Source organism: Camelus ferus, chromosome 34 (genome assembly GCF_009834535.1).
Source record: "Camelus ferus isolate YT-003-E chromosome 34, BCGSAC_Cfer_1.0, whole genome shotgun sequence".
NCBI classification, from domain to species: domain Eukaryota; kingdom Metazoa; phylum Chordata; class Mammalia; order Artiodactyla; family Camelidae; genus Camelus; species Camelus ferus.
In genome coordinates this window covers 8306622-8319548 of record NC_045729.1, presented here as the reverse complement: position 1 = coordinate 8319548, position 12927 = coordinate 8306622, and the positions used below count along the sequence as shown (strand labels likewise).

The 12927-nt window shown below is 37.2% G+C and overlaps 1 protein-coding gene across 6 annotated transcripts in view; it reads right to left on the bottom strand.

The window, feature by feature from the left end:
- SLCO1A2 (solute carrier organic anion transporter family member 1A2) overlaps nucleotides 1-12927 on the bottom strand; it is a 77256-nt gene that overhangs the window by 21918 nt on the left and 42411 nt on the right. For 2 of the 6 annotated variants that reach the window (XM_014559173.2, XM_014559175.2), the window contains exons 2-6: nucleotides 10507-10698; nucleotides 10041-10162; nucleotides 7523-7664; nucleotides 5380-5512; nucleotides 1826-1932 (exon numbers count right to left, since the gene is read on the bottom strand). In XM_014559173.2, coding sequence (XP_014414659.1) covers nucleotides 1826-1932; nucleotides 5380-5512; nucleotides 7523-7664; nucleotides 10041-10100 — 442 coding nt within the window. In that variant the 5' untranslated portion in view covers nucleotides 10101-10162; nucleotides 10507-10698. Of the gene's footprint in view, nucleotides 1-1825; nucleotides 1933-5379; nucleotides 5513-7522; nucleotides 7665-10040; nucleotides 10163-10277; nucleotides 10300-10506; nucleotides 10699-12927 lie in introns of those variants that run through there. The other 4 variants (XM_032472957.1, XM_032472958.1, XM_032472959.1 and 1 more) reach the window with 4 other exon arrangements.

Genomic DNA, 12927 nt, shown 5'->3' with positions numbered 1-12927 from the left:
CATTCACTTGTTTTATTTTTTTACATTCCACATAAAAGTGAAAACATACAGTATTTCTCTTTCTCTGACTTATTTCACAAAGCATAATCCTCTCCATGTTCATATATGTTGTTGCAAATGGAAAAATTTCATTCTTTTATATGGCTGAGTAATATTCCTGTGTGTGTGTGTGTGTGTGTGTGTGTGTGTGTGTGTGTGTGTGTTACATCTTCTTTATTCATTCATCTATTGATAGACACTTAGGTTACCTCCATATCTTGGCTATTATAAACATGCCACTATGAACATTGGAGTGCATATATCTTTCTGAATAAGTGTTTTTGTTTTCTTCAGATATATATCCAGGAGAAGAACTGCTAGATCCTATGGTAGTTCTAATCTGAATTTTCTGAGGACCCTCCATACTGTTTTCCACAGTGGCTGCACAAATTTACATTCCCAGCAACAGGGTACAAGGGTTGCCTTTCCTCCACATCCTAGCCAACGCTTGTTATTTGTTGTCTTTTTGATGCCAGCCATACTGGCAGGTGTGAAATGGTATCTCATTGTGGTTTTTGATTTGCATTTCCCGGATGATTAGTAAGCTGCACCACCCACAGATGTGAGGGTCCTGAGCACAGCTGGGTCTGGAAATTTCTTGTGAGGCCATCTCACAGTCATTCTCCATTCAGAAAAGTCATAGTCTCCATTTCTGGGTATTCACATTTTTATCTATGGTGAGCACAATTATTTGTGTCTAGAGATCATAGGCAAACCCGAAGTTTCCTTTAGGGCAAAACTGAAAATATCAGGTTATCAAGGAACCAACACATTTTCCTGGAGATACACCAGACTGGGAAGGCTTTGTTTATCTACTACAATGCACATTAAAAGAAATAGGAAATAAGACTTGAGTTAGTTTTGGCAAAAGCCAGCTCAAGGAGAGAACACAGGCCCTTGTTGATGTCCCAGTTTTCCTTTGTTTCCCCAGGAGTTTCCTTTGGGTTAGAATTTCTGAGGCAGTTATTCTTAAATTCTTTTAAACTATTTTGTTTCCCTCTGATTCCATGCTGGCAGTGAAAGCCCCAAACTTGGGGACCATCGTAGCTTCCAGTAATACGAATCCAGCATAGAAATGTCCCTGGCACAGGAGAGAAAAATGTTCTGGTCTGAGGTATATCAACAGGGTCACCTCCAGACTAAGTATTACAATATTATATAGGTTCCCCCAGCACACGAAGGGGCGGAGGCAGGAATGTTGGCGCTGGGACGGCAGGAAGCTGGAAGAAGTACCACTGTTGTGTTCTACTGTGAAGTAGCATCTCAGGTAAAGAGGGAGAAGTGGGGCAGAAAGACAAGTTCCTAGTTCAGCAGAAAGAGAGGAGAGCAAATCAGAACTCCAGCATCCTCGCCTGCTTTCTCTGCTATAGAATGTCAGTCATATGACACAAATTGTTTGAACTTTGTTTCTGCATCAATTTCCTGTCTTGATAATTGTATAGACCAGATAATCAGCAGAGACCCATCCTTCTAAAATACTTTCCTCTGTGGAATTAACTCCGCAGTGGTCCTTGGATGGGTGTCTTTGACTTATTTTTAAATGACCGTTTAAAAAAGTAGACAAGGCAATCTTTATAAGTACATTCAAATAAAGAGGAATAACATTCTGTGTTATTCGCCATTCCTATTTCCCCACCACGATCGCCTCTAAAATCCCTGAGGGAAAAAAGTATGTTTTTGTTTATTTACGTTACTTAACCAAACCCAACAAGTCATTCAGAGCCCCTCCACAGAAAGTGTTGAGTTACAAATCAACTAAAGCCGAAAAATGAAGTAGGCAGACAACCTGGATTCTCTGTTGGTTTGAAAATCTTCTGGGTTCCATTTTCCATACACAAGAAACTCTTTGAGGACAAATTGTCTGCAACTGAAACTGTAGATTCATATTCATATCTGTTTGAACAGAGGGAAGACATGTTTATGTCAGGGAGCCAACAAGGACAGTGTGAACATTGTGAAGACATTAACTCCTTCTTCGCTTAAGACACAACAGCCAAACCCAGTAAAGCAGACATCTTTCCATCTTTGCCACCTAATCACCAGAGATTGTCATCATCAACAGTAAACTTGCCACTCACCGTAAATGTGCTATTCATTGACCACTTGCTTTTAATTATCTATATCTGTATGACCTACCTTTTAGATTATATACTATCAAACTTCTGTGCTATTTTAGGTGATTGTTTCCTGGAAATAATTACTGTGGGATAAGGAACAAAAACTAAGAAAAATAATAGACTCTACAAAGTATAATTAAGAAGATAAAGGCTTCGGGGGAAAAACAACACAACAAAACAGCTCTCCAATGTGGGCTTCTCTGAGGTTTGCTCATAAAGAAATATACCCCCACTTTCTGAGAATTCAGACAATAATCGCTTCACGCATTCATCGGTCCTCAAGAAAAACAAGACATCTGCCCATCGTAATGAGAGACTTCTGGAAACTCAAACACTGTGACAGTGCCATGTGATGACTTTCTCTCTTCTCATAAGAACAAAAGGGTTAACAGATTGTGACTATGTACCTTAGGTAAATTACCACAAAATTCATATGCCCTTTCTCAGAAGGTAAATTACAAGCTGCAATAATGGAAGAAAATTGGCCCAGATAAGTCTCTCTTTGTTAGAAATTATGCTAGCTTGGTTTCTATATTTCTATTAGATAAGAAAAAGCCAAACAAAACAAAACAAAACAAAACACACACACACAAAACCAAAAAAACCTAGCCCTTCTGAGTTCCAAATGAGCTAAAGGATATTATGCTTGGAGGTCACTAATAGTTCTAATTTCTGTGCAATAGAGCATAATATAAAGGGTCAAAATAACTTCCCCTTAGAGCAACTGCCCAGTCATGCCCATACAGTTCGGCTGTGAAGTGTGGACAAGACGTCCATCTCCATACCTATGATCCCATGAGATATGCCAGCTTCAGACAAAAAATATAACACCTTTGGCAGAGGGTAGAAAAAAGATAAAGAACAGCTGAATATTACTTGATGTCGTCTTAGGATAGGAAATAAAAAAGACGGTAATAACTCCTTGCCTGGAAACTTCTGATTGCTTCAGAAATACCTAAGAAGATAACATATCTTTTTCATTTAATTTATCCATTAAAGCCCAATAACTCATTCGAAGTCCATTCATCCCCAAACTATCAGCAAAATGACAGTTCATGGATTTTAAAATGGAAAAGGAAAAGGCTTACAAGGGTATTAAGCAAGAGAAAAATCTACGTATTTAAAAGTGAGGTTCCCACTCCCACCTGGCTGGTAGCTAAGTTTCCACGTCTCAGGCAACAGATTGGAGAATCCCTGCCTGGGATAACTGACACGTGATGGGCAGTTCTGCACCATCTATAAATTATCCAGTCCCTGTGCTGTGAAGAAGTCCTCCATTAACCAAGTTCCACACATGTTAGCTTGGTGTTGTTATTTCTCTCTCTTAAATGTGAAGAGCTAATCAAGAACCATGGGATACACGAAGGAAGCCTATCACAGAAAGAGAGACAAAGCAGATTAAAAAAACCATACACTTGAAGGAGACAGAGACATGATGACAGATGAAAAAATGTAGCTGGAAAAAGACATTGCATTCTTGAAATAAGCAAGATGTTCCTTACAAAGATACAATCAAGGAACAAGAGTTCTTGAAAATTAAAAATATGATAGCAAAAATTAGAAATCCATTCAAAGGTTTGGAAGATAAAGTTAAAGAAATCTCCCCCTTCCAAAATAACAAGAAGACAAAGAGATAGAAAATTAGCTAGAAACGATGAGAAAAATGGAAGTTTAATTCAGGATGTAACAACATTCAAGAACTAGTCAAAGTTCTAGAAAGAAAGAATAGAAGGGGAGAGGTGGATGGATATTATCAAAGAAAGAATACAAGGAACTTTTACAAATGTCTGATTGAGGGCACCTAGTAAAACAGAGCAAAAGGATTTATACCAAGACAGTTATAAAAATTCAGACTCTGGAGTTTAAAGAAAACCCCAATATCTCTCAGAGAAAAGAAACCTGTCACAAGGGTTAGGATGACATAAGATTTTCAACAGTAACACTAGAAGCTAGAAAACACATGGGAACAATGTCTTAATTCCTACAAAAAACACGTCAAACTAGACCTTTATACCAGTCAAACTATCAACCAAGTATGGGATAGAAGAGGAATACTTTCAGATGTTCAAGGTCTTAAACCTTTTAATTCCCTTACACACTTTCTCAGAAACCTATTAGATTATGTTTTCCGCAGAAAGGAGTAAGAGTAAAAAGGAAAGCAGAAGATGTGATACCCAGGAAATAAGTTACTGAATGGAAGAAAGAGGCAAAAAAAAAAAAAAAAAAAAAAAAAAAAAAAATCCCAAGGAGAAGGATGAGTGAAAATTTCAAGGAAGCAGCCCTGCGGGGGCCTGGAGGGCTCCCAGTTCAGATGGCAGATGGAGAATTGATGGTGAAATGGAGAATTGATGGAGAGGTATCTCAAAGACAAAGGTGAACCCTTTGAAATAATATATGAGGATATTGAAAAGACATTGCCCTACCAGTAGAGAGTTTGGTGATGATTAGTAAGAAATAAAAAGGAAATGAATCAAATAAAAAAGTGAGGCAATATTAAATCCAAGGAAAATAAAAAGTAAAATAAGAAAGGAATAATAACAGCATGGTTCAGCTGAAATATGAAATATATTTATGTAGTCATACACATGGGATAGTAAATATGATTTTATAGTAGGAAGTCAATATATATATAACATAACACTAAAGCACCGAAAACAAAAAGAGTTAACATTTACTTAGAAAAATGGAAACAAATAGCTGAAGAAAGAGCTAAAAGGGCTGGGGGGCCTCTGGAAAGCCATAATACGAGCAATGTCGAAGGAGCAGGGGTAAACTCTTTTTTTCTTTCCATGTAAGTCTTTAGTATAATTTTATTTTTTACAGATTTGCACACATACTACTTTTGTAAAAATTAAAAATCAACCTTCAGACAGGTCTGTCTCTTGATGACCTCTAATTAAACAGAAATTCAACTATAATTAGAAGTTTCTAATTAATCCTTAGAAAGGGGTAATCCTAAATTTTGCCTGGTCCTAAGAATCTTTTCATCAGATCAACTCCATGAAAGACTTGTCCTAAATCCCTGTTTTGTAAAATTGACCTGTAAGTGGGGACCAGACAGCCAAGAGCAGAAAACAGGCGTGTGCAACAGAACCTGTGCCTGGCAGTTCCCCTTACAGTGCTCAGTGCCTTTAGAAGCATCGTTTCTAGAAAGGAAATCCAAGCTTCGTTTCCTGCAGCTGAAAGCTGAACCTAAAAAGTCATCAGAAACTGCGCTACTTACCGGTTCATGAGGAAATGAGGTAGTGACTGTAAGAAACACCCTAGGCCCATAACCACACATCCAACACCAATCATTATGGGTCTATGCAGTTTAGTTCCAAAGTAACTCACAAATATAATCAACAAAAGATTTCCTAGGGAAAAATTGAGATGAAAAGATGAATATTTCAGTTAAATGTGAGCAAAGTCTGAATTAACAGCCTCACCCAATCATTTGCCATCGAGCATTTATTGCATTAATAAATATCTTAAATACTGGGACTGGTGCTAGGAGGGGCATGAAATAATAAATGAATAAGACACAGCTCCTGCCCTGAAAGGAGGCTCTGTTTCACAGTGTCTTTTAACAGGGATTCTTGACTTGTAATCTACAAATCCCGAAGAAGCCCATGGACAGAAACCAGGCATTCTATGAACTTGAATGAGAAACAAAAATTGCATCTGTATTTTCACTGACTTTATTAAGTATTAGTGTTTTCTTTGACAGTGAAAGAAGACACAAACTATGGTAGTATTAATGGTACCTACGATTTTTTTTCACCAATTATCACCAATACATGTTACAGATATTTGCACAGGACATTACAGTTGCTTCAGATACCTCAAAATATTATTGACACTGATGATGACTTCAAAATTGGTGGAGATATTGTTACTTATTGTGTTGGTAAAAAGTACAAAAATTAGGGGGAGGGGTATATATAGCTCAGTGGTAAAGCGCATGCTTAGCATGGCCAAGGTCCTGGGTTCAATCCCCAGTACCTCCACTGACAAAAAAAAAGTACAAAAATTATTATATGACAAGTTGTTTTTAATATTTTGCTAATTTACTTAAACATAACTGGCTTCCTTTGTAACCATATGGCTTTCATTTTATACAATTAAAATATTATCCTGAGATCATCTGGTACCAGATTGCCAAAGAGGTCCTTGGCACAGGAATATTAATAACTTCTGACAATCTCTTAGCGACTCTCTGTTGCCCAGAGGATAAAAAGTAAGTTCCACAGCCAGCACTCAAAGCTCTCCATAGCCCATCTCTCACCTTTGCCCATTTCTCCATTCTTGAATCCTAATAATTCCCACCTTAAGCTTGGCCGGTCGATAATACTGGGTTGAATCTTGCGCCCCGCACGAGCTACCATGCTGTTTCATCCTTATGCTTCTTCTTCTATTGGAATTCTCTTCACCCTCATCTAACCCTGTTTGTTCATTTGAAAAATTTGTACTTATCTTTCAAGAGACTGCCTCCCCTAAGTGAGGTTGTGTCCCTCCTCTGTGTTTCTATAGGACCTTGCATATATCTGTGTCACCAACCTGACTACATTCAATGACAGTTATTTTGCATCTGTGCTCTCTGTTAGACTGGACCGAGCAGCACCTGTTTCCGCTTTGTCTCTGCTCAGTCCTAGTTTTTCTTTCAGATCCTGATTAAAAATATTAAAGGCAATTTTCACCTCGAAGGAAGTAAAAACCATTACAAAACTATAAAGGAGTAGCTTTCATGTTTTTATGCTGCTTTGTTCACAGGAGAAATCTTTCCCTTCCTCGTTCCTTCTCTCTGTCCTCGCATCCTCCCAGTCAGCCACAGAAATCAGAGCCTGAGGACAGACTTTATTCTTCCCTAAAAGCTGTTTCTGAAATAAATTCAGGAAGATGCAAAACCAGTGTCTTCCTTCCTCTGCACTCAGACTAGAGAATTGTCAGCCTCCCAGAAACAAAAAGAGAGAAAATATATTCGCTTTTTCTTTTAGAAAATAGATCCCTTTGTTTTCCATGATATACTTTAAATACAAAGATAAAGCCCTAAAGGTTATCAAATAATAGATTAAATATAAGTACTCTAAATACTCTGCTACTCATGCTAGCTAACTGAAAAAAAACCTATTAAAATAAAAAGAAATTGTTTAATTTTAGAATACAAAGTCCTGTGATAACACACATGACAATGTTTAAGTGTTATTTGGGGATAATATTTAAATGAATTGTTTCTAAGCATATTCCAAAGTGAGCTAGGCTATTTCAGAAAACATATTCAGTCAGATTAAATGGCCTAAAACAGCAAATAAAGAGAATAAAATTCAGACTCGCTCCATTGATAAAATAATATATAAGAAGAACGTAATGCAAGAATAATTCATTACCAATCTCAAAGCTGCCATTTATAAATCCGACTAGGGATGTTGGGATGTTGAATTGTCTCTCTATTTGTGTGAGCATGGAATTCATAAAAGATCCAGATAGTGTTTTGGATACATATGCACATGTTATTGCCAACAGAAACATCTGGGGAGAAAAAAGGTATAAGAAAACATATGAGAAATTTATTCTTAAGTTGTATAATTGTCACCTTTGGATGAAATATCTTCTACCACAGGACCGATCGTCTCCAATTCAAGTACCTCTTGCATTTTCAAGAAGCTTTTAAAGGTAACCTTGACCACTCACTCCTTATCTTCCCACCCTGCTGTGTGCCTGCCTCTATGACAGCCTTCAGCACACACTTCATTTACGTGTTTGGATGCCTAAAACCTCCTCCTTCACTAGGCTACGAGCACCTTGATAATAGGAACTGTATGTAACTTACCTTTGTATCCTTGGTGTCTAGCAAATGCCTTGCTGATAGTAGGCACCCAGGACACCTTTAGTGAATTAATGACAGAGTAACTGTTCAAAAACATCTTAAAGAAATGTTCAGAGCTTTCACTTGAAAGTGAGCTGAATAGAAGATGAAATGCAACAGGATTAAATACACCTAAGTCAAAAGTTATCTGCACCAATTAGTTTGGGGAACTCTGAATAGAAATTTATGTCAAAAAGACCTGGGAAATTTAAATATCAAGCGCAATAGGAGTCAAAACTCACATTGTTATTTGTCTGATGAGACAGTTCAGATATTTCTCTAACTAATTGTCTTTTTACACTAAACATCATTTGTAGAAAATCTGTCATCACACTGTAAATCTTTGCGAAGCACATTGTTGAGAGTAAACAATTTTTTCATGGTTTTATAGTTCAGGTTTTATATGTAAAAGCAAGCAGGGTCTACCACATAAAGTGAAGACCATACTTGAGAGAATGATTTATTTTATGTAATATTTTCAGAAAGGAAACTAGATGAATCATGATCCCAACACTCTTTTCCTGAAACACCTAGATGAGCTGTCTAAACTGTAGGCTTCATTTCACAGAGTGAAAGCAACTAGTGACTATTCTGACTTGGGCTAGAGATGATCAGACTCCTTGTCTAATGCAAAATAATCTCTCTGTTTACAGATCTAGTCCCACCAGCTTTTAACAATGCCCTAGAGTTTGAAGCAAATTTGTTGAATACTTTGATACTTTCTAAAACATTTTGCTTAAGGAGCATATTTCTAGGGCCACATAAACAGAAAAATACAGCTGATTATTAAGCAATTGTCTCTTTTACCTGATAAACTTGTGCTGTCAATATTTTGCCATAGCATTCACGTCAATGTCTAAACCCAACAAACTCCAAAGTAATAATAAAAATAAAATTTAAAGATCAATTCTTTCTAAATAACACCTGACTTGACTTTTCTCCACAAATGCTATTAATAATAGCTAATATTTATTGACCCTTTACAGTTTTCTAGTCATTGTTCCAAGCACGTAAGAAGAAACAAATTCTATGAGATAAGAATATTGTTATTACCTCTTTCAGATGAGAAAATTGAAACACAAAGGGGTTAAGCAACTTGTCCAAGGTCACACAGCAACTAAGTAGTTGAACTTGGCACACACCTAGGAAGCCAGGGCCTCAATCTTTATTTCTAACCTCTTCATTTCAGGAGATGGACGTGAGAATTGAGGGATAATTTCAGGGGAGTTTTGAACAACAGTGTAATTCAAGTAGCATTTCGGGCAAAAGTAATTTTCTACATCTATATCATGATTCTCCACTTTGTACATGCATAGATTTTTCCTACACGTGTATAAACAGAAAAACTTTTGAAGGGAAGAAAATTAGTGGCAGTGTCATAGTTTGGAAACCACCTGCAGGCACTAGCTGTAGAATCAAGACAATTTTCCCCAAGCCCTTGGTTTAAAATACAGATTTTGTTTGAAGGCAAAATGGCTTTGAAGCTCTGCAAAAAGAATTTGCTCTGAAATAGTCAAGAATACCAGAAACACCCAACCAAATGGGCATTTTTCTTATAGAGAATGATTGGTATGTTGCCCAAGCTCTAAGAAAACATTTGTTTTAGTGGGTCATTGTGAGGTCATCACTGCATACAGATCAATAAAGCTTTTGTGTCCAATGAACCATTTTCCAGGAGTGACCTCCACACTCCTCTGACCTAGAAGTCCCAGAAGGGTAAGAAATAAACTGGCCTTTGATTCAGGAAAAACAAGTCCTGCTCTAATATAATGTGTGCTTGAAAATGTTTACGACCCCGTCTTCCATTTAAATCCCCACATAACTATTTCTGATTAAATTGCCTGAATCAATAATCCTACTTAGACACACTCTCAGTTACAAACCAACTTCATTAAAGCAAGAAATTATCGATGTATCAGGCCTTAGGACATCAATATTAGATCACTACATGAGGATATGAACAACTTTACAAGGTCTAAGTTTAAAAAATTTATATATGTATGGTACAATACATTTATCCACACAAAGCAAGTCCATACCTTCAACTTGGAAAGACATCTTATTCTATGAGTTTCAATTCTTTTCTCAGTTTCTCCCATGTTGCTCTTCCAAGTGTTCCAAGATATTTATGTTTTAAATCTTGATATTTCTTAGTTCTATTCTTTTAAGGAGACAAAAATCTATTAAATTTCTGACAAAATCATAAATAGTCATTCTTCTGAAGAAAATACTAAGTTTGAAGAACAGAATCAGAATCCATTGTATTACAAAAATACCTAGGAAGCTTCTGATTGAGATCTCGAAAGCAATGACGTTGGAGAAGATTTAGTTGTTAATTTTCCATTGAAAAAGTTACATCAAATCACTGTAGTTACTCTTTAGTGAGATTAAAGATTAGAATAATTTGTTATGGTCCCCTTGCAAAATAATGGCCACGTGGTTGAAACAAAGGTTTCATTTCTTTAGCCAAAACAAATAAAATCAAAGTGAACTCCTTGGACTTACATGAAAATGCTGCTTTTAAGAACACACAGACTTTGATTTGTGTTTGTGCTAAAAAATCTGCTTTAGCCAGCCTACCAAGGATCAAAAATCTCTATTTGGCCAGGTTCCCTCTTCGAGTTCTTTGCGTTCCAAGACTTCCCTGGAGTCTCAGGAAGGGAAACACTTTCTGGGGCACTGCTGATTCACGGAAACCTGGGGAGACAAGGAATTTTAATCATGGAAATTGCCTAAGTGAAAATAACAAATACATCTACGATCTGGAAAAGAATCCTACAGCTGCAAGTTAAGATGTAGGTTTAGGAGAAGATCAAACACATAAGAAGAAATCCATATGTATATCCACATATAATAAATGCAGATATATGTGTATCTATATATACAGGCACACATTTTATATGTAAATCAAAAAGATGACTTAAACTCTATTAAATTCTACTAACCCCTTGTCAAAGATTTTTGTCAATTTTGTGTCTTGAAACTAGGGCAATATTTTGTACCAAAACCAAAGTATTTCACTCTGACAATATTTATTCTAGTAAATCTACTTCAAGTTGCCAGATGCTATTTTAACAGTATCTCTGGCGTTAATTTATTAAAATCTTCTGAATGACATCTATTCGACAACATTCTGAATGGCACTTAATTCTTAGAAATCTGAATCCCACTACCCTACACACAAATAAGGCAATAGCCATGGAACGATGATGTATGAGCTTAGTTCTTTTCACTCAGTCTCTCACGAAAACAACAGATATTTATCAAAAGTCTACTATGTGCCAGTCATTGAAAGGATTTTAGCAGTGACCAAGGCAGACACGTTATCCTAAAGACAATATTAACCAGGTTGGGAAGTATAAGGCTCTGCGGAAAGTCCTTGGACCCAGATCCCAAGGAACTTAACACTTTCATTGGGAAAGGTAAAACCTTTCAAGAAAACACATCGGAGTAGAACTAGACAGTTTATGATCAAATACAAATTGGTCCGGTAGGTAGGTGGTGAAAAAAATTCAGAGGTCATGGATGGAGATTATTAGACACATGCTTGGCAATTCTGAATGGCCTGTAGGAATGAACTTATCCTGAAAGAAATCCCTCAGATAAAATTCCAAGCAACCTTAACTGTAGTGCAAATACATGACACTGGGTTTGGAAAAACTCATAGAATGGGACCATTTTGCAAAAGAGTGGGGAGAGCTATTCTTTGGTCTCCATCTGTAGTGCATCTGCTTTTATCATAAACCCCTCAATAGCCCTCATTTCTCCTTCTCATACATTTTAGGACCCAATCCCTCTCCACTATCCTTCTTTCCTTTTATCCCTCCTTGCTGGTATTTTGATATATTGAAGCTCAGTATAGTCACCCAATCAAACAAAGAGAGAGGGAGAGAACTTAATCCTTTTTGTATCAAAGTTGACTTCATTCTTCTCAGTGGCTACAAACAAGACTATTCAAAATGCCTAGTTTTTCCACATAGCTGAGGGGGCCCAGAGGGTGGAGTTGGTAACACAGAAAATCACCACGTCGGCAAATTGTTGTTCCTTCTATGCTTTGTGATACTGTGCAGGTTTTATCATCATGCCTCAAAGATTTGTTTCAAAATGTGTTTACAGCCTTGAAAGAAGTTTTATAAACAACTGTCTTGACTGGCGTAAAATGTATTGTTAAAAGCTAAGCACTTGGAAAGAATGTGATCCAATTAACCTTAAATGTTCCCTAATTTGCCAGCTTGTACTGTGAAAACATTTCAGCTTTTCAGACACTTTTTTTTTAATGGAAGAAAATCAATAAATGAATGAATAAGTTCTATTCTTTTTATTTAACAAAATTTGTAAATACCCATAGTGAACGTCACAATCACCGTTCAGGACTTGGGCCCCAAATCAGAGAATGCACCCGTTGTTCCTTTAGATCCTCAAGGCCGGGCTAGCGCCAGGCGTGTGAACAGTCCCCCTTTGTTAGTCCCCCTTGTTTACACGGTGACTTCTGCTCCCAGGACCACAGCATCACTGACAACTTCCCATCAGTCACCACTGCTAATGAAAACACCTTGCTGGAGTTTTATTAAGCGGAGAATCACTTTACGTCTCTAATGCCTTCTCGGCATTCACATGGGGGCAGGCCATTCTTCAGGACCTTACTTCGCACAAACGTACTTGAGTTTCTTGCAGGTCTGCTGGTCACGACTCTGCTTTTGGTTTTTGTTTTTATTTTTGTTCTAGCTGGTAAAGCACATTACAGAATGGTTAACTCTCTGCACATTTTGGGCCAGTGGATTCCTAGAACTTTTTCATCCTGCCCGACTGAAACTCTGTACCCACCGAACAGCAACACTCTGGGGTCTGAGACACCTCTTGGTTTCTAGCCCTGAATGGCATGTCTCAACCACAAGAGAATACAATTTTTGGTAAAACTAACAAAAG